Source organism: Phacochoerus africanus, chromosome 6, assembly GCF_016906955.1.
Source record: "Phacochoerus africanus isolate WHEZ1 chromosome 6, ROS_Pafr_v1, whole genome shotgun sequence".
Lineage (NCBI taxonomy): Eukaryota > Metazoa > Chordata > Mammalia > Artiodactyla > Suidae > Phacochoerus > Phacochoerus africanus.
Genome location: NC_062549.1, coordinates 20090322 through 20116225, shown reverse-complemented (window position 1 = coordinate 20116225; position 25904 = coordinate 20090322). Strand labels below are relative to the sequence as shown.

Sequence of the window (25904 nt, the reverse complement as noted above, 5' to 3'; positions counted from 1 at the left end):
GGATTATTCACTTTCTAATCTGAACAATGTTTTATGTTAAAAGCATATGAAGAATTTATTCAAGCCAAGAACTAACTCAATGCTTATTCAGCCTCATGACAAGAAAAGAATAAATCACAGACATGTGTTATCAGAATATAACCACATTCAATGCCAGTTGAAGACCAAAAAACTCCTACTAAAAGGCAAGTAAAATGCCTTATGCCTGCTATGAAAAAACAAGAATCATACAAAAAAAAAAAAGGTTAGAAGAAAATATGCCAAATACTAACAGTGGCTGTCTTTTGAAGTTGGGACTATGAATAATTTTTTTTCTTTCTACTTTCCAAAGGGTATATATAATAAGCACGTAATTATAGTTATTGTAAAAGGTTAATTTTAAAAATATGAAAATGTTACTATGTTGCACTTTTTAAAAATTCTTGAATTTTTCTAATAGTATTTTGCTCTAGGGTAGTTAACAGAATAAATGATGTAAAAAAATTAAAAACCTTTATGTTTGCAACAAACTATGCCTTTAGGGCTAAAGAACTAGTAAAGCTTTATAACTGCCTAAATTATTTTTTTCTTCATGCCTAGTGAATGATTCTTTTTTTTTTTTTTCCTGATATTTCTAGTCACCATACTCTCTTCACTATTTATTCGATTTTCTGTACAGGTCCATTTTCTCATCTCCTGACAAACCCAACACAGTTGGCCAAGTGAGTGGCATATGTTCAAGTTTTTTTGACCAATTGTCTTTAAACATGTTTGCCTCCTTCTCCTCGAGAGAGAAGTCTTGCCCTCCTCTTCTTTCAGGGAATCTTGATCCGACTGATGGTTCCCTGACACTGAGACCCTAGATGTCAAAGTGGAGGACAAACACATTATCATGGAGCAAGTGGTCACGCCAATAAGTGGGTCCTTTTGGCCCAACAGGTGGCTCTTCCATAAAGGCCAGCTCGGCATCATCAAGCTCTCCTCCATTCCCACTCCAGTGATGGAGAACTGGTGGGGTGACACAGAAGGAAGGAGCTGAGAAAAAGCTAGTCTGGATGGAAAGAGGCAACTGTGGTTGACCCTTGGCAGCATCTCTCCACTCTTAAGTTCAAAATGACCCAGTCAGCAGAAAGCAGCAGATGGCAGAGTCTCTAGGAAGCAGGCAGCAGTGTGCTTAAATCAAGCTCCCAAACACAGCCCTCTGACACATAAGATCTGTAAGTTCCTAAGAGCAGCAGCTCTGTTACCGAAGCCAGCACTTTCCACTTGCCCTTTTCAAGGCCAGCTTATGGTTGGTGCCACTTCAGTAACAACTCCCAAATCTCAAATGGTAAATGCACTCTCGCCCTAAGAAGTTTCACAACAGGAAACCCTGTTTCAGGGTTGAATCTATGTTGGTTTGCATGGCTGCCACGTCAAATCTGAGTAACTACACATGCACTTTAGCACTAGAATGGAAGTTGAGGAAATTTAGGCTTTTTTCTACGTTCTATCACATGTTGTTCAAGAAGCCTCATGCATGACATATGATGAATTCATTCAACAACTGTTTTCTGAGCACCTACTATGTACCAGGTATTCTTCAGGAGCTCAAATACAACCACACACACACACACACACACACACACAAAAGACTATAGCTGTAGTGGAGGAAAATTTCTGGTTAAAAGAATGAATGGGAGTTCCCATTGTGGTAGAGCAGAAATGAATCTGACTACGAACCATGAGACTGTGGGTTTGATCTCCGGCCTTGCTCAGTGGGTTAAGAATCTGGCATTGCTGTGAGCTGTGGTGGAGGTTGCAAATGTGGCTCTGATCTGGCATTGCTATGGCTGTGGTGTAGGCTGGCAGCTGTAGCTCCGATTAGATCCCTAGCCTGGGAACATCCATATGCCATGGGTGCAGCCCTAAAAAGACAAAAAAAAAAAAAAGAATGAATAGAAGGAAAAGCAACTTGGAAGAAAGAAATATGGAGAGAGAGGTAACTTTCAACTGAAAAAAAAAGTTAGCATTAATATCCTCAATAAACTATGAAATACTATATCCACAAAGTAAGATTAGGATGCTATAAAAACTTCAGAAAGCCCTCCCAAAAAAACTCTTTAAAAGTTAAAAAATGAGAGTAGAAATTATAAATGCCACAGAAGCTTGAAAGATAAAATTAATCTCCCAGAAAACAGACCAAAAAGAACAGAGATGAGAAATAGGAAACCTAGACTTCAAAAATAAGAACCAGTCCAGGAAATTTATCATCTTAAAAATAGCAGCCAGAGAAATAAAGAACAGAATGCACTGGATAAAAGGAAATCAAATAAATAATTCAAAAAAAAATTTCTCAGAAATGAATGACTGAGTTTCCACTTTGAAAAAACCACTAAATACACAACATAATGGATAAAAATAGACTCACACCAAAGCACATTCTCATGAAGTTTCTCAACGCCAGGAACAGAAAGAAGATTAAGTAATTTCAAGAAAAAAAATGTGTATTTCATACCAATGACCAAGAATCAGAAGGCTTCAGATTACTCAAAACCAAGACTGGAAACTAGAAGATAGTAGAGGCTTCAAAATTGTGAGAAAAGATAATTTCCAACTTACTTTGAAAACCTAATCCAGGAGTTTCCATTGTGGCTCAGCAGTTAATAAACCTGACTAGCATCCCTGAGGATGCAGGTTTGATCCCTGGCCTCCTTCAGTGGGTTAAGGATCCAGTGTTTCCGGGAGCTGTGGTGTAGGTCGCAGATGCAGCTCAGATCCGGCGTGGCTGTGGTTGTGGTGTAGGCCGGCAGCTTCAGCTCCAATTGGACCCCTAGCCTGGGACCCTCCACATGCCATGGGTGCGGCCCTAAAAAGACCAAATTTTAAAAAAAAAATCCAGTCAGGTTTATCCATTAAAGTACAATGGTAGAATAAATACTTTTTCAGATATGTAAGGTTTCAAAAGTAAGCTAGCATCCCATGTACCTTTTCTCAGGAGGTAACTAGAGGATGTGTTCCATAACAACCATCTCAGAGGATTATCATGAAAAGGCAGGGCACTCAAGACAACCAGTATGCCGTGGACCCCAACCCATCAGAAGTCACTGGCTACCAGCAATCAGTGTAGCTGCACCAGAGTATGCTGGCTGAGGAGCTATACTGGCTGCTGATATCAGCAAGCGCCTAATAAATTTCAATTGCTATTCTTAGTCTCAAGTCTGCTTTTATGATATTTTTTCTTTCTATGGTAAATAGGGAGAATTTTCACACCTGAAAAAGTGTTTTTAAATATTACTTGAATGTAACTATTTAGAAGATAACCAAGCGAATTCTCTGTAACCATGAGAATCATTAGAATACTGACAGAAAAAGAGGAACTTCCCCCTTGAGCCGGGGATGCCTCTCAAGAAACTACGTTGACCTCAGGCCCCATTCTGGCTGCCTTCATCCATAACTGAAGAACAATTCTTGATCCTTTGAGAACCTCCCACTTGCAAACCCCTTCAAAGTAGGCACTGCGCCATCCCTTCCAAATTACAGCAGTAGTGACATGATAAAAAGACTCAAGACACAAAGTTTTAAATTGAAGCTCTGTCACTGATGAGTTATGTGATCCTGGGTGAGACAGCCTTCACATCCTTATTTACAAAATGGGCACAAGAGCACCTGTTCCAGCTGCCAATGGATCAGCGGTAGCTCAAATGAGAAGGGCTGTGGAGAGCTGTGCCAAGCCAGGGCGGTATGATTGCAGTGATGATGGCCTTGGGGTGAGCCCCAGCAAACATGCAGGTGCCAAAGCCATCAGCTATTGAGTTTCAATTAAGAAACCCTGGCCAGGCTAAGCAGGTCAGAGGGAGGCTGGAGCTTCACGAGGCTGTAGAGAGGCACTTAGCAAGCAATAGACCGACATCAGCCAACGGAAATCACTCTCCCTTACCATTAAAATCAGGGACAATGGCCTCAGCACCCTGGAAACCTAAATCTCAAGGCCTTTAAGAGCAGAAAGGGGGCAGGAGATAGAAGGAAATGGAGATCATGTTCCCGTCCTGGCAGAACTGTGAAGCTGGCCGCGTTTATTTTTGGCATCTTTTCACCGTCCCTTTCCGACATCACCTCTTCTTGCTATTATTTTCCTGAAACCCCCAAACCCAGGCTGTAGGATCAGGGTGACTTTATAGCGCCTGCTGGCTGGCCTGTGCACCCAACCCCCACCCCACAGGCAAGCACCCACCCACCAAGGTCTAATCTCTCCTGAAGATGACTTGTGTTCCAAAAATTACCCCCTCCCAACATAGGAGAAATAGAAGTCCTCTGAAAAGGGGACCCTCCTACACTGTTGGTGGGAATGTAAATCGGGACACCCACTATGGAGAACAGTTTGGAGGTTCCTCAGAAGGCTGAATATAGAACTACCATATGATCCAGCAATCCCACTCTTGGGCATATATCCAGACAAAACTAAATTCAAAAAGATACATGCACCTCTATGTCCACTGCAGTATTCACAATAGCCAAGATGTGGAAGTAATCTAAATGTCCACTGACAGATAATGGATTAAGAAGATGTGGTACATACAAACAGTGGAATATATTCAGCCCTAAAAAGGAATGAAATAAGGCCATGTGCAGCAACATGGCTACAACTGGAGATTCTCATACTAGGTAAAGTGAGGTCAGAAAGAGAAAGACAAATACAATATGACATCGCTTATACATGGAATCTAATATATGGCACAAGTGAACCTATCAACAAGATGGAAACAGACTCACAGAGAACAGGCTTGTGATGGTCAAGGGGGAGAGGGGAGGGAGTGGGAGGGACTAGGAGTTCAGGGTTAGTAGATGTAAATTATATCTAGAATGGATAAGCAATGAGGCCCTGCTGTATAACACAGGGGACCATATCCAGTCTCTCGGGATAGACCATGATGGAAGATAATATAAGGGATTGTATATATATGTATAACTGGGTCACTTTGCTATACAGTAAAAAGTGGTACAACATTGTAAATCAACTATACTTTAATAATAATAATAAAAAAGAAGTCCTCCAATTCCATCCCTCTCCTACCTGGAGCTGGTTATTACAAAATAAACTCATACACGAGAATCATCAGTGACCCATACATTCTTAGAGATCATCCTTTAAGTTTTTTTTTTTTTTTATTGAGACGTAATTGATTTAGCAGTATATTAGCAGGTCATCATAACATTTTTAAAGAAAATTCTGAAGGTGATACTGTCTTAATCCAGTATTCCCCAAAATGTCCTAACTAGGAAACTGAATGAATATTTTTTGGTTTTTATTAAATTCTGGCTCTGCAGATACTAGCTGGGTGACTGTGGGCAAGTTACTTAACATCTCTGTGCCTCTTTTGTTATTTATAAATTGGGATCATCATGGTACTTTTAGGATTGATGTAAAGATTAATGAGCTAATACATAGTCACAACAGTGCCTATCACATAGTACAGGTATTGATATTTTTAATAGTTATGCTTCTGTTTTACAGTTACAACATCCTTACCTGCACTACCCACCCCTTCCAGAAAGAATACTTTCTCCAAGAGATTATACATCTCAGCTCCTGATGGCCCTTGCTCTAATGGTGATTCCTTCTATCCTTTGTCCCTTCAAAATCTCCTGTTCCACTGGCTCAATTCACAGCCTATAAAGACTCTCGAATATTGCCTAGCTTAAAAAACAACAACAAAAATTTTTCTGGAATTGCTTCCCATCTAGGTTAGACCCTTTATCTTCCTCCTTCCAAATTCTCATCACATTTACAACTCCTTTGACCTTGACCTCTCCCTTGCCCCATTTCTCCCTTCTTTCCACTTTCATTCCATTTCTATACCTCTGCACCAAGAGTAGCTTCCTTAACACCCATTCAACCCTTGAAGTAGTAGAATGTGGATCTGCCTCCCCATTTCATTAGAATGCCTTGAAATTCTTGCCAAGCCCATGGGCATGTCCCAGCACACGTCGTGCTGGCTGTCTCCGGGCATCCAGGGATGCTGGCACACTGCACTCGGAAATGGTTCTCCTAGCTCCCCTGGCTGCTTCCTCCTAACTATCTCCTCCAGGCTTCTCTTCCTCATCCCATCCCTTAAACACTGCAGGTGCCTAGCAGTCATGTTCTTCTCACCCGAGATCTCCCTTTCTCGAACACCTACTCTCTTCCCTCTCCTCCCTCTGCATGTAGAAGGATGTGCACACAAGGGAGAAAGGCATCCGAGGTGGAACAACAGCACAGACAACATGGGAGGGGTTCAGGGTGTACCAAGCCCACAGACAGCTCATCGGGCTCCCTAAATAGCAGGGAAGGTTCCTAAGGGGAAAGGGGGAGTCAGAGACCGGCCTGGAGCAGGGAGACTGACATTCTGGCAGGCGAGAATTCTACCACTGAACCACATGCCCAACTGTGACATTCTGGGAAGGTCCCTAACTGCTAAGCACTTTGGGCTTGATGCTGCAGGGAGCCCCTGAAGAGTTGGGAGCAATTATGTGTCAGCCACACCTTATAACTAAACAATCTCAAATCCTATCTTTTTCCCCCCCTATGAAATATTTCTCACATCTGCTCCTCTGTTCCTTTCTTTTCCCTTACTAGCACATTTCTTCAGCTTCCTTGTCTTTTTTCCAGTTTCTCCAGGCTATGATCAAACTCTCCATAGCAGTTAAATCTCCCTTGAATGGAGGGCCACTACTGTGGCCATGGTGGCTCCCCTGAGAGGGAGCAGGGCCCTCTGTATAGCCCGCCAGGCCCATGCCCACATCTTCTCTCACTGGGACACATTTAAAACCCAAGTCTTGAATCTGAAGCACCTGTAAGCTTGATGAGGGGCAGGTTTGTAGCCTTACATGCGTTTCTACTCCCCTGGTGAATGCCATTCACAGAATTGAGCTTATCACAAATGCACAACGAATACTTATTATCCAAATAAAACAGAAATGCACACTAATGTGTGCTGCGTGTAGAAGTGAGCTTGGAAGGCAGCATGGGAAAATAGCCACAACCAAACCGCAAAGACCTGGGACTCCTTACCCCAAGAGAAGCAAAAGTATAGAGCGCCAAGATCAAGCTAAATGCCTTATTATAGATTTAACAGAAAAACCTGAAAAACATTTCTCAATTGTAGAGCCCAATAAGCAATGTTGTTTATTATAGTTTTTTTCTCTTAAATTAGCAATGTTTCCAACAGACAGCTAGTAAACCAGAACCAAACTACCAAGTTGAAACAAAACCAGAAAGCAATATAGAATGGTGAAAAGGCATGGACTCTGAAATATGGCAAATCTGGCAGCAGAGCCCAGTCCCACCATGAACTAGGTGTGTAGGCTTGGAGAAATGTCTTATCTTCTCCAGACTTAAAGTCTCTCAAGCATTGGCTGGGAAAACCACCTCTGCCACTGCATTATGAAAACTAATGTTTGGAGAATGGACATCAAGAGGCTGGCTGAGGGCAGGCACAAAAAATGTTCTCTGTTTACACAACAAATAGTTGTGTGTTGTCTCTGTCAGACACAGCTGTAGGCACTGGAGATGTTACCAGAACAGAAAAGATAAATGCATGTTCTCGAGGAGCTCATCTTACTCATCATCAGCCCCTGGAGGACAGAAGGAAAGACCCAGTCCTCTTCCCCATGAAAAATACAAATAATATCCACATACCTATTGTGCATAAGCTGTAAAGAGGTCAAGGATTCCAGGAAACCTTTAGTTCCCTCTTGTGATCTCAGATCAAGAATCCCGCCCTTACAGCAACATTTCCAAATATGCTTATTAAGAATGACTCAGGGCATGTTGAGATTCAAGGCCCCATTTCTGATTTATTAAAAAATACCATCCAAGGGAGGACAGTAGGCATGTGGATGTTATTAAGTGCCCTAGAAGAATCTCATCATTAAGGAAATACTATCTAAGCAGATCTGTCTTCAGAACACCTGCTTTTCCTAAGCTTATAAATCAAACTCTGCTAGAGACTGGTGTATAGAAGATGCTCAATAAATATCTGTGAATGTAAAATGAAGATTCTTCCACTTCTAAGCTACAGGAAGTAAATGTTATAACCACCTAAATTTCCTAGATGTCTTTTTAATACCAAATGTCAATGTCAGTTTAATCCAGGCAGAAATACTCATTATTTTTTACATTGTGTTTACTTCAGATCTCTCAGAAGGCAGAAAAGCAAGCAAGAGCTCAGGCATCAGAAATTACTGACACACATCTGGTGCTAATCTTAGAGGTGGAAGGGGATAAAAGGGTGATGACTCAGCCAAGGCCAGAAGTTAGATGTCCACTTCTTGGCTGCTGGTTGCTCCCTCTCCTCCATCTACCATAGGGGCACTAAGAAATTCCAGACAAAGTCAAGTCTAAAGTACATCTATTGAAGTTAATACCATATTTGCACCTCCATGTAATGCAAAGGCAACTTCTCAAAACACACACACACACACACACACACACACACACACACGCACCAAACCCCAGAAAAACAGAACAACAAAAATGAACCCTGCAAAAACCCTAAACTGACATTTTACAACCTCAAAAACAGGATAGCATAGTGTTAGGGCAATCACGTTTCATAGGAATTCTGTAGCTACCCCAAATTTGAATATCCCATCCCATGGTCCCATAGACCAGTGAGAAATCCTGGAATCCTAATACGGCCATACCCAAATTAGACCTCCCAGACGGTGCTTTGCATTTGGAAGCAATTCTGTTGTCAGGCTCTCTACCCAATTTGTAGCTGGGCAAAAATGCATTCTTTGCAGTGCAAATCAAGCACTGTTCCTACTGTATAAAGGAAGAGTTCAAATGTAATTTGAAATCAGAATCACAATAAGGTTGCAAAACAAGCTTGGCTCCTGCCATACTCAAAATTTAAATCACTCTAGAAATAGAGACACCTAACTTTTCCTTAGGTTTCATAAAATGGAGTCCTTGCCTCCATTAGCAATCCCCTTTGCAGGGAAGACTGAGTAAGCTTTTCCTGTTCTAGACTCATCTCCTGAGGCCACTCAGACCTGGTCTTCCCTTTCCTGTCCTCATGTTCTTAATTTTTCTGCAAAGGTAAGCCCTCCCTCATCTGGGCTGCTTTCCTTATCTGTTTTTCCACAACAACATCCAAAAAAATCATAATCCAGAACTTTGATGACAAATTATTGTTACTTTTTATTATAAAATGGAATTTAACAGCTTTCTTTTGGATGCAGAACAAGTGGCATTTCTAGGTTATATCCATCCTGGAAGTCTGGACTAACTTGTTAATCAGGGTGTGGATTTGCAGCAGTTATACCTGCATGCTCTTCTGTAATAAGGCTCAAGGAACTTGCTTCTGGTAAACTGTTTCTTTCTAATTCCACCCAATTGCCTACTTAGTCCCCATCAATGCAATTCTCTTATTCTTATCATTATCAGCAGATGATTAATACAGAAAAAAAAAATCCAAATTGAGGAAAACACATGTGAAACACAGTAACTCTAGAAGACAATTTGACAGTTTCTTTTAAAGTTAAAACACTATGATTTCAAAATTCCACTCCCAGCTATGTACAGGAGAAATAAATATGTTCAAATACCCATATGCAACTGTTTATGGTGTTGTCTTCATAATCAACAAAAACTGGAAACAATTCAAATTACAGTTGGTGAATAAACTGTGGTATATCCATTCAATGGAATAGTACTCACCAATTAAGAGAATGAAGTGCTTGAATCTCAAATAGGTTACACTAATGAAAGAACTCAGACTCAAACAGCAACATAGTATATGATACCATTTATATAACTTTCTGGAAAAATCAAAAGTATAAAGACATTAATTCACAGGAGTGTCAGGGGCTGTGAATAAAGAGTAAAGGGCACAGGAACAAATGCAGGGTGTAGGAACTGAACTTGATTGGTGTGGTTGTTACAAGACTGAATACACTGTATATGTCTGTCAAAACACAAAGAGGTACAAAAGCTTAATTTTACATTATAATTTATAATGTAAATTATACCTAAATAATCCGAATTGGAAACTCTTTAAAGTTCTAATAGAGAATAGAGAAAAAATCTTGAAATAGGAACTCAAGTTTCAAAAAAAGTGAAAAAGTTTGAATGATACTTTGTCTTGAAAAGAGAAACTGAGTTTATCTCCTATTTAACCAAACTTAGATTATAAATTTTAAATACAATTCTAAAATTGTTAATTCTTAGAATAAAAAAAAAATCACTTTTATTTGTTATATAGCTCCTTCAGTAAGATTTATGTCAGCAGGCAAGATATTTTTCATTTTGTGTTTGACTTTTCACAGCCCATATAGGAGATCATTTCTTCCCTAAAATACTTCAGGGCATCACTTTCCACCAAAGGCTTCTCTTGGAGTTCCTGTCATGGTGCAGTGGTTAACAAACCTGACTAGGAACCATGAGGTTGTGGGTGCGATCCCTGGCCTTGCTCAGTGGGTTAACAATCCGGCGTTGCCATGAGCTGTGGTGTAGGTCGCAGACGCGGCTCGGATCCCGCGTTGCTGTGGCTCTGGAGTAGGCCGGTGACTACAGCTCCGATTCGACCCCTAGCCTGGAAACCTCCATATGCCACAGTAAGCGGCCCTAGAAAAGGAAAAAAGACAAAAACAAACAAACAAAAAGGCATCTCTTAAACCTTTAATGGTCTTAATACTTTTTCTTTGGTTCCTACCAAATCAGCATCTTAGGTCAATTTTCTCTTTTTTAATGGTTACCTGGCCTTACTCAGCCAAATCTCAACAGCTGCATGATTCTATCAGTTTTCCAATGTCACTTTCACAGGATCTATCAATTTTTTTTGCTTTTACATGATCTGAAATTTTTCTCTGCAATCAATTTACATACATATTGTATGATCACGCAATTATCAGACCTTCTAAGAGAGCCTGACCTACACAACAACTGTGGATGGTAAGTGGAAAGTAAATTTTTGTTGGGGAAACATTCTTTAGGTGATGAGTCTTTAGTAAATAAATCCACTCATATTATGATCACTTTTACTTCCCTCTGTTACCGCATAACTTCAAGGAATAGCATAATAAATCAAATACTACATTTAAAAGTGAAGACAGGAAAACACCAAGGTCCTACTGTATAGCACAGGGAAATATATTCCATATCCTGTGATAAACCATAATGGAAAAGAATATGGAAAAATATATGTATATATAACTGAGTCATTTTGCTGTACAGCAGAAAAATAACACGGCATTGAAAATCAACTATACTTCAATTTTTTTTTTTTTAAGTGAGGATGGCTTTTATTTTGCCAGTTACATTTTGTTGGCCTTACCCCCAACTCTGAGGATCTACGTTTCTTCATTAGCAACTACTATTATACCAGATGTGATATTACCACAGGGGTCATAAAAATGGCTTAGACACTTTCTTAAATGTGGCAGGAGGATGGAGACAGCACTCCAACATTTACTTAGTATTTATTGAGCACCTACTAAACTGGGACCTAAGAGCTTTATTGATAATTACTGACCCTCTCAACATACCTATGAGGTCATGATTACTCAATTCCCATTTGATGGATGAGCAGAGGAGTATCAGAGCTCTTCAGTGAATTACCCAGTCCCAAGGGGCAGATCCCTGGCAGGGCTGTCTACAAAGCGTGTGCATTTCAAGACAGGACTGTGCATGCTACAGCCCCCCAGTCCCCCTGTGAGGCCCCAGCAGGAGTTCTGAGCTCATTCTGTATCCCGTGTTCCCGGATCAGCTGTAGCTATGAGGCTCACACCCCATGGCCAGTCCACAAATGTCAGATCACCCAAGACTTGTATTTGCTGGACAGAAGAGCACCAAACACTTTCTAGAGCATCAGTGGCAGCTGAGAAGCGAAGGAACTAACTACCCAATTGGCTCCTCTTAGCCCCAGGTGCTCCTGGAAAAAGGCTGCAGAAAGGAGGCAGGGAGGCGACCGCCCCTGTCACCCAACAACTGCCACCCCTATGTGCTCTCCACTCAGGAGGCAAGCTATACAAGAAGCTTCTTGCACCCACACTTTAGAAAAATCAGACTAAATATAGCCAAGTGTGATCTCATGAGCCAGCTCCGAGCTGGCAGTGCTGCTATATCCACATCAGAAAATTGGGGCGGAACCAGCTTGATTTACAGGAGAGCAACTCTCCTTGCTCGCTCTTGTGGCTACAAAAGGACCATAGGCAAGATCCATCTGTGCTGAGGGTCTAGCCAAGCAGAGAATCGAGCCCATAGGAAAAGGAATGGACCAACCATGACAGGAACATCCTCACTCACTTTGTTGCCCATAAAGGGCTAAACCACCACCATATCAGGATTTGGAAAAAAACCCATTAGGAAGAAATGTATGCTACACACAGCCTCTGTTTCATGCCCTCTCCCCATTCCCCGCCCATCACTAGTGTACTCAAAAGCTTACTCAAATGCTATCCCCTTGGTTAGGCTACCCCATCCCATCCAGATCAGAACTAAATGCTCCTTTTGTTCTCAGACCTCCCACATTATGTTGCTTGTGCTTTTATTTAGCACTTATATCATTCAGCCAATTCTGAATCTGTCTCCAGCAAAGTGGAGGCAGAGAGGCAGTGGGGAGGCTAACTTCCTTCTTTACTGACTTCCCCCCCAGTCTCATAGAGCTGCTTGCACACAGGCAATTGCTTTCCCGCTTATCAATAGCAAATGCAAATCCAGCCTGAAAACCAGAGAAAGAGAGTCTGCAATTTTCTCCTCTTTCTCCTAATCCATTAAATGCATGACGGCGAATGGTCACACCGCAGAGTTCAAGCACAGGCTTCAGATCCCCAGCTGCCCCTCCTGCAACATGTCCCCACAGCATCTACCAGCTGCCGTGACTCAGCATTCCAGGACCCAGCTACAAGGGCAAACGTTCGGTACCATCTCTGCCTTGTTAGCAACAGCCCTGGTTCCTTTCATTCTAAGAGTACAGCAAGATGGATGAGCAAGAAGGGTGGGCTGGAAGGAACTAGCAAGGGCCAGGCCAGGCAACAGTAGGGTTAGACTGAAGCCTTGTCTGAACCAGCTAGAGGTCCCAAGGAAGAGCAGGGAATGGCAGGAACCATTGTTGAGGGGATTCTAGAGGCCAGGGCTTGGGGCCCCACTTCTCTCTATAAGGCACAGTCACTGGACAGGAGTTTTCAATGAGAGGCTTCTAGTCACCAGTCTCATGTCCTAAAACAGAGTGGTGAGTAGAAGCAGCTGATGCAGGAAAGTCAGATCCTGTGGGCTACTGAACAAAAACTTCAGAAAAAAACACCCATGGTGATAACAGACAAGGAAGAGAATCCAGTTGCTGTTGGGTAAACACCAACACCAGGATGCATGGAGCTGGAGCCAGAGCTGTGCGGGAAGGATGTTGAGGGGAGTCGCTTTGGTTTTACTACAACCACCGTGCAGAGGAATGCAGCTGGGCATTCTCCTTGGGGTGCTTGCGGCTACCATGGAAATCAAATGCACTCACAAGCCTACCTGCTTCAGTCGCCAGTCAGCCATTCATCACTGGTTGCTTCATTCAACAAAGCTCAGGCAGAGCCTACTATGGGCCAGGCATAAGGCAGTGTCCCTGCCCTCAGTAAGGACCACCAAGTAGAAATGCACATAAACCATGCTCTCAAAAAGGAAGTGCCACTAGAAAAACTGCAGGGGGGCTAGTGCCTGAAGAGCCACCTCCCTCCTTGCTTCCTGTGTCACAGATGGCAATCCCAGACTCTCCCCACTCTCAGTGGGCTCTCCTCAGCGAGAAGACAAGTCCTGACATCCAAGTCTGTGGAAGGGAACAGGGCATATGAGGCTCGAGCCTCACGCCCTCTGGGTCCCATGTGCCTGCTGCAGGAGCCCACCTTCTCTCTGCTGTCCAGGTTGCAGGCATTACAGGGCGGGCGCCCCGAGGAGGGGTAACTTCACTGCTGGGCTGCAGTATTAGCAGGTCCACTTTACCACCTAGCCCAAAGCCCCCCCAAATAACCCTTGTACTCCTGTAAGCAAGACGACGTCTCCATCTCCTATTGTGACTGTGACTCAGTTCTGAATGCCAACAGGACACAGAATCATCATTTACAACTGCTTTTTTTTTCCCCATCTTTTTGTCTTTTTAGGGCTGCACCCAAGGCATATGGGGGTTCCCAGGCTAGCAGCTGAATCTAATCGGAGAGCAACTGCTTCTTTTTGCCCCAAGGTTCTGACTCTCGTTGCCCCTTTTATCCCCAGCTATGGTTATGATTACTTATCCTTACAATAATTTGGTGATTGGCAGTCCTGTCACTTTTACAGGAGAAAAACTATAGAACTCGAGCCCTGAATAACTAATCAGAGACCACTTTGGATGGAAAATTTAGATCCCTTAGCACAGATGTCATTTAAAGCACATAGCCCTCCCTTTGAAATCTTTTTGGAGGGGTGGTTGCTATCGGAACTCATTTTTCTGCCATGTAAGAGCAATGATTATTCTATTCGATTTGGAGTAGGAAAACTATGTACAGCATTTATCCACTCTATTTTTCTTTTACGGGTCTGAGGATGAAGCAAAGAGGAGAGGAAATGGGGACCAGGAGTAGGAAACCCTTCGCTTTCTCCGGGGCATTTATATTTCATTCATGAAACAATTACTGAGGTTGGCCAAGTTGCCAGTTGCCAATCTTGAAATACAGAGGTGAATACAATACTCTATCCATGAGTCCATTTTTTTTCCCCCTCTCTCTGCAACCCATTAATGTGTAATGCTACACAGTCTGTTCATGGAGAATGGATTGCTTTGTTTCTTCAGGCTACCTCCTTTCTAGAGGACCTACTTCTCTAGCTATTTGGAGTAATTTTTTACAAAGGTTTTTTTTTTTTTTTTTTTCCTTCTCTGAAAGACAATGGGGCCAACACAATCCTAATCTGAATGCAGACGATTACATGTTCTGTGGCTGGAAAGCACAGCTCTTAGTCACCGAGCTGTCCATAAATGCAAGGTCTGAACACAACCAGGTCAGAGAACAGGCATAGAATGCTGTCATTAATTCAAAGAAAATCTAACCCAGGATAGCCATAAAATAAAGAGGGCACCTCTTTTGTCATCTTAAATGCAAAGCTACAAGTTCAACAAAACCAGTGAGCCTGCTACTTGTTCTTAACACTTTTACAAACTCAAGCTTACTTAAGAAAACAGTCAGAAAAACAAACCTTCTAATTTGTTACTAATTACAAAAAGTGGTGTGAATAAGTGAAAATTCAGGATACAAAACAGGTTCCTAACAGCTTCCTAAAAGGAGAAGGATGGGAGGGAGTACCAACAACACTTCCTGAGAATTCATGTTCTAAGCACCGCTTATAAGCCCTTTTCTTTACTCGGTCTTCACAACTTCAGTGGGACCTAAACAGAACTGGGCCCATTTTTTTCCCCCCGATGCAGAAACTAAACCTCAGATGTTCAGTAGCCTGATTATATTTCCTATTCCATTTCCTCTGGCTAAATTCCTCATTCTCTGAATCAGTGTCTCTCAGTGAGCTTGGGGAAACTGGCCCCTATGTGGTTTTAGGACAGTCATGCAATGCAGGACATTTAGAATACCTGGCCCGGGGCACAAAATACCAATAGCAGCCCCCAATAACAGTGCCTACATATCTCAAATATGCCCTAGGAGGATAATGTCCCCTTTAGATGATAGCCACTGCTCTAGAAGAATCTTTTTGAGCATCAGAAGACTGAAGAGAGGGGCACTTCTTTTAAAAGTGTCTCCCACCTTCAAACCTCTCAAAAGTCCCTTTTTTGATGGCATTTGAGCTCCTAAGAAAGTCCCACGCACCCTTATGGAGTCAGCCACAAGAGTTCCATGGATTTATTCCCCATGCATTCTATGAGCATTTATGGAGCACCTATCATGGGTCAGGTAGTGTGCTATCAGAAGGGAGTATAAAGTCAAAGGGTTGTGGTCTTAGAGTCTAGTAAGAGACATTAAATATGATGTTAGGATAGATGCAAGCATGGCAGCTCTGAGGGAGACACCTCCCCCCAGACGAAGGCAGAGCACTCAGAAGGCAGAGGGAAGGGAGGGCTGGGACAGGTTCCCAGAGGAAATGCAGTTTTCCCTGAGCCTTGAAAGACCAACTGAGAGTAGCCAGGAACAGCCAGGTTCAAACTGAGAAAACTGCCTTTGCCAAGACCTGAGATAGGAATCCTATTTACAGCCAAAGTTCAAAATATTCCCTTTATTCCAGTTGAGACCTCGCTGTGATTCAAGCTCAGGATCTCCTGTTTACCAGACAGGCGCTTTAACCAAACAAGTCGCTAGAAAATAAAGCTTTCTGCCATCCAGGGACACTTCCTTCCAAAGCCTTTGTTTTTGTAAGGTCTGGCTTCACTGGTATAATAACCCATCAGACAAGAAATATGACTAATCCTATACTTCTTCCAGTGAGCAGGAAACTGTTTTCAAGTAGACCGTGGACTGGCAACTGATGGGAGTGCCCTTTACCGGAGGACACAGAAGAGTGGGGAGGAGAAGAGAGAATCATCTGAGGGATAAGGTAGCGAGGTGCCAGGAGGTCAGCTTACCCTTGGCCTCAAGCTCAGAATGAACTTTTTCTTGATTATTATTGTTTTCATCTAAAGTCTTGTCTCAGTTACCATCAACTGCAACAATGCAAAAAGCCAGATTTGCACTCTATTATTATAACTGCACAGTAAATAAAAATTTTTATTGCTTTTTCAAAGCCATATATGAATTATACATGAGCTATAGGTGATATATATGTGTGATATATAGGATATATGAGATCATATATATGAGATCATCATATACACACACACATATAGAGAGGAGAGAGAGTTTTAAATTATATGTATAAAAAGTAGGTAGAGAGAACTGTCCAGCTGGGGATCTCTGAACCCTAGACAGCCCCAAAGCAACAGTGTCCGGAGGTAATGAGTGCTGACCACAGAAGCTGGATTGTTGCTACATCAAGTTGTTAAGTAGTTACAAAGCGTGCAAAAGTTAAATTAGGTTAGTTTCTCTCACCTGGGGCGGGGAAGGGAGAGGGACTGCCAGCAAGCCTTGTGGTTCCTTCTTGCCATCAGCCTCCCAGAACAGGCTCATTTCCCCTTGGCAAGGAGGCTGATGTAGCTGGCAGGCATGCCCTCTTCCTCCAACACCCATTTCCCCTCTGACCTGAGCCACCACTCAGGAACTGTAATTCTGTAGGTGGACTTAGGCTCCTCGTTAGTCCGACGATTTCATTTTATCTTTCAGGTACAATATGACCCGCTAATGTGACATTACAAACACACCTGGCCCACATATTTTTGCCCTGAAACTACCCTCAACAAGAAAGCCTTTCTTCCAGGGTGGGAGAATCTGAAATGAAAACTTGGAATCCCACACAAACTGCCTGTCCCTGCTTTCAGCCAGGAAGTTCAAACGAAGCAGGATCATAGAGCCCAAACTGCAAAGCTGAAGGCCGAAATTAGAGGAGGAAAGAGGAAGGTGGGCTTCAAAGAAAAGGATTCAATTCAATCGAAGAGGTTGGACGTCCTTCTTATCACTGGCTGATTCCATTTCGTTTCTGTAAAGTTTGCTAACCTTGGGAGGGTTGTATAAACAGAGGCAGGTGTAAGGCCACCTCCACCCTGTAGGTACGTCTGCTGCTGTCGCTGCCAAATACACACGACAGGGGCCCTCAACCCAAGAGCAGCCCATGCTTCCCAATGACGCACCTGGCGAGGGTCCTCTCTCACGTGTGGCGGGGGCGGGGGGGTGGGGGGCGCAAAGCGAGCATCACAAACCTCGAGGCTACCCAGCGGGCCCCGGGGGGAGAGCGCAGCGAAGAAGGTACCTCGGGGCTGAGATCTCATGCCAATCTCTCGGGCTTTACCCCATTTCCAGCACATCGTTTCGCATTAGGGACACTCTTCGCCTCCAAACCTAGAGTCCTGTGCATCTACGTGTCTTTCCAAAGCAAGTGACTAAAGCGTCTACTGGCCTTCCGTGGCTCAGGTGAGTGCCAAGAGGTGTAAGAGCAAAGGGCCCGCTCGCCACCACCCCATTCCTCTCCTCCCCACGTTCCCCAAGCTTCATCAGGGATGTGTGTATTGGGGTGCGCGGGTTAAGAGGGAGCTTAAAATGCCCAAGCGTCCCTTACCTTCCACAGCCATTCTCTCAGAGCTTCCCTAACGCATGCATAATTTTCTTGGCCGAGATACTCCTCCTGCCCCGCGCTCCCCCCCTCCTCGCGCTTTCGCCTAAATATTCTGCGCTCATCTGCTCCAGGACCAACCTGCCGCGGTCACGCAAAGCGAGGCTGCCGGCTCCCGGCTCGGCGCAAGGCAGCCTGGGAAATGTAGTTCCCTCTCTTCGCTTGGACCCGCGTGGGCACCCCAAGACTCCGCGGAACGCAGCCCCACCTCCACGTTAGGTTGGAAGCTCCGCTTTCATTCGGTCTACGCAGATAAATCGCTCTTGATGGTGGGGATGGGGGTCTGGTGAGTGGATGCGGAGACCCCCAGGAGCTGACGGGGACTACATTTCCCAAAATGTCGCGCGCTGGGCTTCGTTCCGCGCTGAGTAGAGACCCGTGATTGAGATCTTCCCTGTCGTTTAGAAGAGGGTAAGCACCTGGCAGGGCTCGTGCGGGAGGCGAGAGGCGGGGCAGGGGGGGTGGAGGTTGTGGCGTGATCTTCTGGACTTGTCGCTGGCCTCTTTGGCCACCCATTTAGTGAGGGGAGCCGAGCCACCGGCCACCTGTGTTTTCCCGCCTGGGCCAAAGAGCCGCTGCACAGGGTGCGGTTGAAACTTGTTCCTCTGAGACCCGGGATGTGGATGAGGGAGACGCTTGCCAGGTAATACAGGTGTGTTCTGCTCCTTCAGGTGGTTCAGGTGGCTAAACACTTAGCATAGGGATGGGCGAATGGCTTAAAAATAGCGAAAACATATCACCCCCGAAGGGGTTATTAAGAACAAAAATACGCGAACTCGGATTCCACCTGAGGATGTCAGATGACAAAAACCTGTGTAGTTTCCAAGATAGGATTTTCCTGCCCTGGGAGTCCCTTGGCGGTGCTTGGTAGAACCTGATAATTTAACAGCGCCCAAGAGTGTTCTTTCACCTTATGAACGTATGTCCTACCTCCAGGTGCTGGGAGTGCTGTGAGCAGAGAGGAAAAACAGAATCAAGCGGAGGGCAATAGAATTCCAGAGCTGGTTAGTACTGATAAAAATGAAGTTCCCAGACTTTTTTTCTTTTTTTTTTTTTTTCTCCTGTGTGTGGAAATACAGATGCAGTTATCACTGGCAGAGGTAAGGGGATGGCCTTGGGAACAGATCTGACTAAGGACTCCAGTAAGATTTTTAAAGGCCTTGAACTCAGAATTGCATGTGGTGCCACTTTCACCCAGCTCTTCTGCCCCCTGCCCCATATTTAATTTTTAAAGAAATCACTCAGGAAAATAACTCTAAGGACATACAGAGTTCTGATTCTTCCCATCATGATGACTACTTAGATTTCCTTTGTCCTCCTTGGTCATATATATATATATATATATATATATATATATATATATTTTTTTTTTTTTTTGAACACTGAGTGGTTTTGTTTCTGAGTGTGTACGTGCACACCTCCTTTCCAGTGGCTAAGTAAGTATATGCTTAGTCCTCCTATTGGATAATATGGTTGTGCCTGGGTGCTTTTAAAATACTTTTAAAAAGTGTGTAACCAGCAAATGCCCATGGTGATACTTTAACTCTGAGTTCATAGCACTGCATGCAATTCAAACCCAAGCCTTCCATCCTTGGAACACTAGAGAGACTTCTGTTCAGTGAGACTCAATTGCCATTTTTCCTGATATGCAGGTCAGTGTTCCGAAATCCAGAAGGAACTAAAATCCAGATGCTTATCTCCCAAGTATGTAAAAATCACCAAACTGTTAAAGTATTTCCTGAGATTGAATAAATAGTAAAGAAAACCATATGGCAGGTCATATCAACAGCTCTTAGCCCTGTCATCAGCCTTTTATGAACACACATTCCTAAGCCTCACCTTAGTCTCACAGAATTAGATTTCTGAGAGTTTGGCTAGGGACAGAAGTTTTAAAAACCCACAGGTGATTCTAATCTGCAGTGACGGTGAAAACCATTAGTCTGTTCTCAAGCTTTTAAGGCTCTCGGTGATGTTAAAATGTAAAAGTCACTGAAACCATTTTTAATTTAAAAACTTCATTTCAGCTCAGATCTTTAAGATCTTTCCCAACTGATGTGCTGTTCAGTTAGAGTTTCATTTTTAACATAAATGTAAGATGTGAAGGAAATATTAGTTTAACCACATGAAATAATCTCTCTTTAACTTTTCTTAAGTCTATATATAGAGTAGCTTAATGTGGTTCTACCTAATAAAGGATAAGTAGTAGTTAAGCAGGATTTTTCAATTCTGACTGAATGTTAATAATACCTGGGAACATGAAAAAAAAAAAAAAAAAGGCAGTTCCCACTGGAATGGCCAAAAGAAAAAGACAGAAGATACCAACTCTTGGCAAGATCGTGAAGAAGTCAGGACCAATTTGTATTTCTGGTATTGTGCAAGTTGATACACCCATTTTGGAAAAACCATTTGGAATATTAAGCTGAATATATCCTTATCCAGTGACCCAGCAATTCCACTCATAGATGTGTACCAGACAGATATGCATACACAAATTTCTCCCAAAGACATACAGGTATGTTTATGGCTGCATTATTTGTAGTAGCTACAGACAGGATATAGTCCAAATGCTCATCAACAATAGATTGGATAGATGAATTATGGTATTTTATATAGCCGGGGTCAGCAAACTGTGGCCCAAGGATCAAATATGGCCCAATGCCTATGTTTGTATGGCTCATAAGCTATGCATTTTTACATTTTTAAATAGTTGGAGGGAAAAAATCAAAAGAATCATATTTTGTGACATATGAAAATTGTATAGAAGTACCTACATAATAATTCAGTTTTGCATTTGGGCTTGCAAAGTCTAAAATTTTTCCTTTAAACAAACAAAAAAAGGCCTTGCCAAATGCTACTATAAAGTAGTGAGAATAAGTGAGTTACATACAACTGCATGCAACCAGAGGGTAGAACTATATGCATTAGTTGTCTATTGTTGGTAACAAATCACCCCGAAATTTAGTGGCTTAAAATAACACCCATCTATTATCTCAGTTTCTATGGGACAAGAAATTTGGTATGGCTCAGTTGGGACTTCTGCTTCAAGTCTTTTATAGGCTGAAACCGTTGGCTGGGCTGAAGTCACCCGAGGGCTCAACAGGATGGATCACCTCCCAAGCTCACATGGTTGTTGGCAGATTTCAATTCCTCATATGCTGTTGGACGGAGGATCTCAGGTCCTTGCTGGCTGTTGGCCAGAGTCCATCCTCAATACTTGGCTTCAAGGGCCTCTCCAACATGGCAGCCTGCTTCATCAAAGCATGTAAGCCAAGAACTCAGAAGTCATAACCTTTTGTAACCAAATCATGACAGTGCCATCCCCTCAACATGGCCATATTCTATAGTTAGATGCAGGTTCTTCAAAGGAAGGGGATTCGACCTGGTGGTGAACACCAGCTGGCAAGACTCACTGGGGTCATCTTAGACCCCCACAATGCACAGAATGTTGAACCAAAAAAAGCCAGACAAAAAGAAATAAGTATTATGCTCTTCTGTTTATATAAATTCAAAGAACAGACAAAACGAATCTATGGTATGAAGGCCATACCCATAAGGGCATCTAGGATGCTGGGGGTATTCTGATTGTTGAGCTGTGTGCTGTCCACACATGTGTGTAATGTTTGTGAAAATGTTTGGAGCTAAATATGTGTGATCTGTGGAAGAGAAAGTGTGTATATGTTCTATACTCCAATTAACGTTTTAAAAAGGAATATATGCTTAGATTCAACTCAGTGATGAATGACCTATTCATCAGCCACTCATTGATTATCTGGGCCTTCTCTTTCTTTGCCACAGCAAAGTGACAGTTCCATTCCACTTATCAAGTAAGGTTTGAGGCCCTACCATGGGCCAGGCCCTCGTCTAGATGCTTGCAATATATGATAGGTTGAATTTATAGAAATAGCCCTCAAGAGTGCATATCATAACCCTCTGAGCCTGTGAATGTGATTATAAAGTCCTGGGATTGTGTTCTGTTCAAAGGCACAGGTGACCTTAAAAATGAAAGATTATTTAAGTGGGCCTCATCTAATCGAGAAAGAGTTTTCTCCAACTGAAAGCACAAGAAAAGCACAGAAGAGAGACTTTAGGCATGAAAATACTCAGTGCTCTGGTTATTCAGTTATTCCTTAGATGGTAGAGAGGGCCCCTGGCTGGCAGCCAGCAAGCACTCAGGGACCTGAGTCCTATAGACATAAAAAACTGGACTCTGCCAACAATTTGAATGAGTCTGAAAGTAGATTATTCCCCAGAGACTTCAGATAAGAGTCCAACCCACCTGACACCCTCATTTAGGTCTCGTAAAACCTGGCAGAGAACATAAATGAGTCCTGCAAACTTCTGAGCTACAGAACTCTGAGCTAATAAACCAGTATTGTTTTAAGCTGCTAAATTTGTCTATTTTTTTTATTATATGTTTAATTCATTATGCAGCAGTCCAGGACACATCCTATTCAAAGCAGTTACCCTCGCCCTATTTTTGTGGTGGAGACAGTTTTTAAAAAAATGATAATAACACAGGAAAATGTGTGTGATTGGGTCACTTGGTTGTACAACAGAACTTGATGAAACATTGTAAATCAACTATTCTTTAATAATAATAAATGCTAGTAATACCAAATACGGACAAAGTGCATCAGAATCTCTGGAGCTAGGACGCCCATCCCCAGTACTTTCATTCTTTTTTCAGGTGCTTCAGGAGTTTCTAATCTGTAGCTTCTATCACACAGTCTTGTTAAAGTGATAGAGGCCAGAATGCTTGGCTAAGAAGTAAAGAGGGGACATATTTGGCATCCCTCTCTGTTACCTGCTCTGTTAATCTGTCACTGAATCTTATCACATCTTCCCGAATAGAGGCTGCCCCTCCACTCCCTCTGCTGCTGTGCTGGAGGAGTCCCACCTAAGTCATGGGCTTGCCTCCACTGGTACAAGGGGACAGGGATGGACTCTGGCTCTGCTCACCTTTGATGTTCCAGCCACCAGCACTGTTTGGCCCATAATAAATACTTAATACCTGTATTATGTGTTTATAAATAATGCCTGCCTGATGGGGTGCATGAATAAACTACCTAATGATGATCAGGTCTCCATTTTCCCTGGTGAAATTGCAAGTTAATATTTTGCTTTTGTTGGTTTTAATTATTCCGTACTCTTGGAAGTAGGCATTTTATAATCAATTCAAAAATGACTTTGACATTAAAAAAAAATTACAAAAAACCCCACTGTAAACCAGCTACAATGGAAAAAAATTAAAATCATTAAAAAAAATGACTTAGAGACAAGTTGATCTCAGCCCCCTCATTTCACAGTTAAGGCAGAAAAGCTAAAAGGTTTACCAAGATCATACCATTGCCAAATACTGTCCAGGATGCAGGTCCAGGCTAAGGCTTATTCAGCATGAATGGCAAGGGAGGGAATGGGGGGAAAGATTTCTGTTTCTCTAGAATCATCCTGGCCTGGCCTGGTTTGCTGGCTTAGCTTTAAGTCACAGAGGCTGGGGCAGCTCTGCTCTTCACCGTGCATTTGAGGGTAGGTTCGGAGGGCTCTGTCCCAGGCTGAAGGGGCGGCAGCTGTCTAGGGGAAGCCATCCTCATATAGTAATGGCAGAGGAGCAAGAGGGCAAAAGGAAGCATACAAGACTTTTTAAGGCCTGGCTCAGAGCTGGGGCACTGTCACCTCTTCTCTTAAGTCATTTGTCAAAGCAAGTCACACGCGTGGCCAACCTCAAAGTCAGGGTGTGAGGAACTACCCTCTGGCCGTGAGGAAGCCATGGAAGGACGTGAAGGCAGGAAGGGTGAAGAATTGGGTGCACTCCTCGATCTCTGCAGTGAGTCTGTATTAGCCTCCTTTGGCTGCTTTCACAAAGTTCTATGGGCTGAGTGGCTGAACACAATGGAAATCTACTCTTTGACAGTCCTGGAGGCTAGAATTCTGCACTCAAGGGGTCGGCAGGGCCATAGTCCTCTGAAGGCTCTTGGAGGCATCCTCTCTCTCCTCTTCCTAGCTTCCAGTCTAAGTTCTGGCATCTTTCGGGTTCCTTGGCTTATAGCTACATCACTGCAGTCTGTTCTCATCATCACAGGGTGGTCTTTTTTCTCGAGTGTGTTTCTGTCTCTAAATCTTTGCTATCAGGACCACAGTCATTGGATTTAGGGCCCACCCTAATCCAGTATGACTTCACCTTAATTTGATGACATCTACAAAGATTCCATTTCCAAATAAGGCACATTCACAAGTACCTGGGGTTGTATTTAGGGGACACAATTCAACCCACAGCAGATCAGAGTCTTGTACCATCTTTTCTAAACTAGAGCAGTTGTTCTCAAGGTCTGGCTCTTGGACCCATAGCATGAGCATCACCTGGGACCTGGTTAATTAAAATTCTTGGGCTTCAACCCAGACTTACTGAATCAGAAACTTAGCTGGGGTGGGGGTGGGTAGGACTCAGAAATCTGTGGTGTCACAAGTCCACCAAGTGGTTTTCATTCATGCTTAAGTTTGAGAATGATTACCAAAGAATATGTTAGAACCCAGGCTTTGCAAAGAGGAAAATTTAGTTCTTAAAGAAGGAATCTTCTTAAGAAGGATTGAGAAGTGGGAGCCAATCCCAATTGGGTGCCACTCTGTGTCTTCATGTGTGTGTGTGTGTGTGTGTGTGTGTGTGTTGTGAGTGCACAGGCGTGTTGGAATAAGCACTGGGGCATCTCATTGGTGGCAAAATGGATTACTCTCCAGGGTGCCGGTGCTAGAAATAGAGCAGCACAGAATTGGTTTAACCAATTCACTGAGTAATAAGGATATAATTCTAAGGCATGTAGGACCTATTTGCCTCATGGAGTGGCAGAGTTGATAACACACTGTTCTTATATCCCAAAGCCATCACAGTGAATCTTCATCTTCTGTGGGTGTGAGAAAGATGAGAGGGGGCATCAGGGCTGGCTCCTGGATCTGGCATGAGGTACCCTGGGAAGAAAAGGAGCAAATGTAGGCAAGGTGCTTGGGACAGTGTTCAGTACATTTGTGGAAATGATTATCACCAAAGACCTATTGCTGACTCCACAGTTCTGCCTTCAGCCTGTTCTAGAAAAGAATGACCCTGGGACCCCTATGGCTGTATGTGCAGAGTTCAGAAAGAAACATGTCACAGCTGAAGACAGCATTTCAGGCACGGGGCTTGGGAAGTTAACTTACCAGAGAAGCCACATATCATGCTCAACTAAATTTAATAGAGGGGAGTCAGAGCTTAGATTGGGGTTAGACTCTCAAGTAAAAGTGTAGAGTGAAAATAAATGGGCAACTTTGCCCTTGAAAAATTCCTTATGTTGCCTTTGAAATATAGGACATGTAATTTTATATGTATGCAATCCTACAGAATAATGTCCTAGCACACCAGAATTGGAAAGCATAAAGAAAGGATGGAAAGTCTTTAATCAAATGTCTGTATATGTGAAACATTCTTGCTTTAAAATAGCAATCAGATTCCTAGTTCTGAATGGGGCAACAGATAGAGCGTTCTGGCCTCTAATATCTTAATATGCTCTTTGGTTTTTTGGAGATTAAATGAGACAATTAAAGGTCCATCTCAGAACAGAGGCAGTTCTCTGAAGAAATGAGAGGGTTTTTTTAACCTACTTATATGAATCAAACTCTGGAGTGGTTATGGTTTGCCAGAAATTCTTCTAAGTGCTTTAAAAATATCCCAACATTCTAGCTTTGCAGGCCACGTATGTAATCACTATGCAATCTC

At 42.9% G+C, this 25904-nt stretch overlaps 1 protein-coding gene and 1 long non-coding RNA gene across 3 annotated transcripts in view; one reads left to right on the top strand and one right to left on the bottom strand.

Moving 5' to 3' along the window:
- SAMD12 (sterile alpha motif domain containing 12) overlaps nucleotides 1–18266 on the bottom strand; it is a 428710-nt gene extending 410444 nt beyond the window's left edge. Inside the window, exon 1 of one of the 2 annotated variants that reach the window (XM_047783374.1) lies at nucleotides 18107–18266. In XM_047783374.1, coding sequence (XP_047639330.1) covers nucleotides 18107–18119 — 13 coding nt within the window. In that variant the 5' untranslated portion in view covers nucleotides 18120–18266. The remainder of the gene's footprint in view (nucleotides 1–18106) is intronic. The other variant, XM_047783375.1, reaches the window with a different exon arrangement.
- LOC125129081 (uncharacterized) overlaps nucleotides 18247–25904 on the top strand; it is a 72019-nt gene continuing 64361 nt past the window's right edge. The window contains exons 1-2 of the long non-coding RNA XR_007135407.1: nucleotides 18247–18571; nucleotides 19097–19164. This is a non-coding gene — a long non-coding RNA (uncharacterized LOC125129081). The remainder of the gene's footprint in view (nucleotides 18572–19096; nucleotides 19165–25904) is intronic.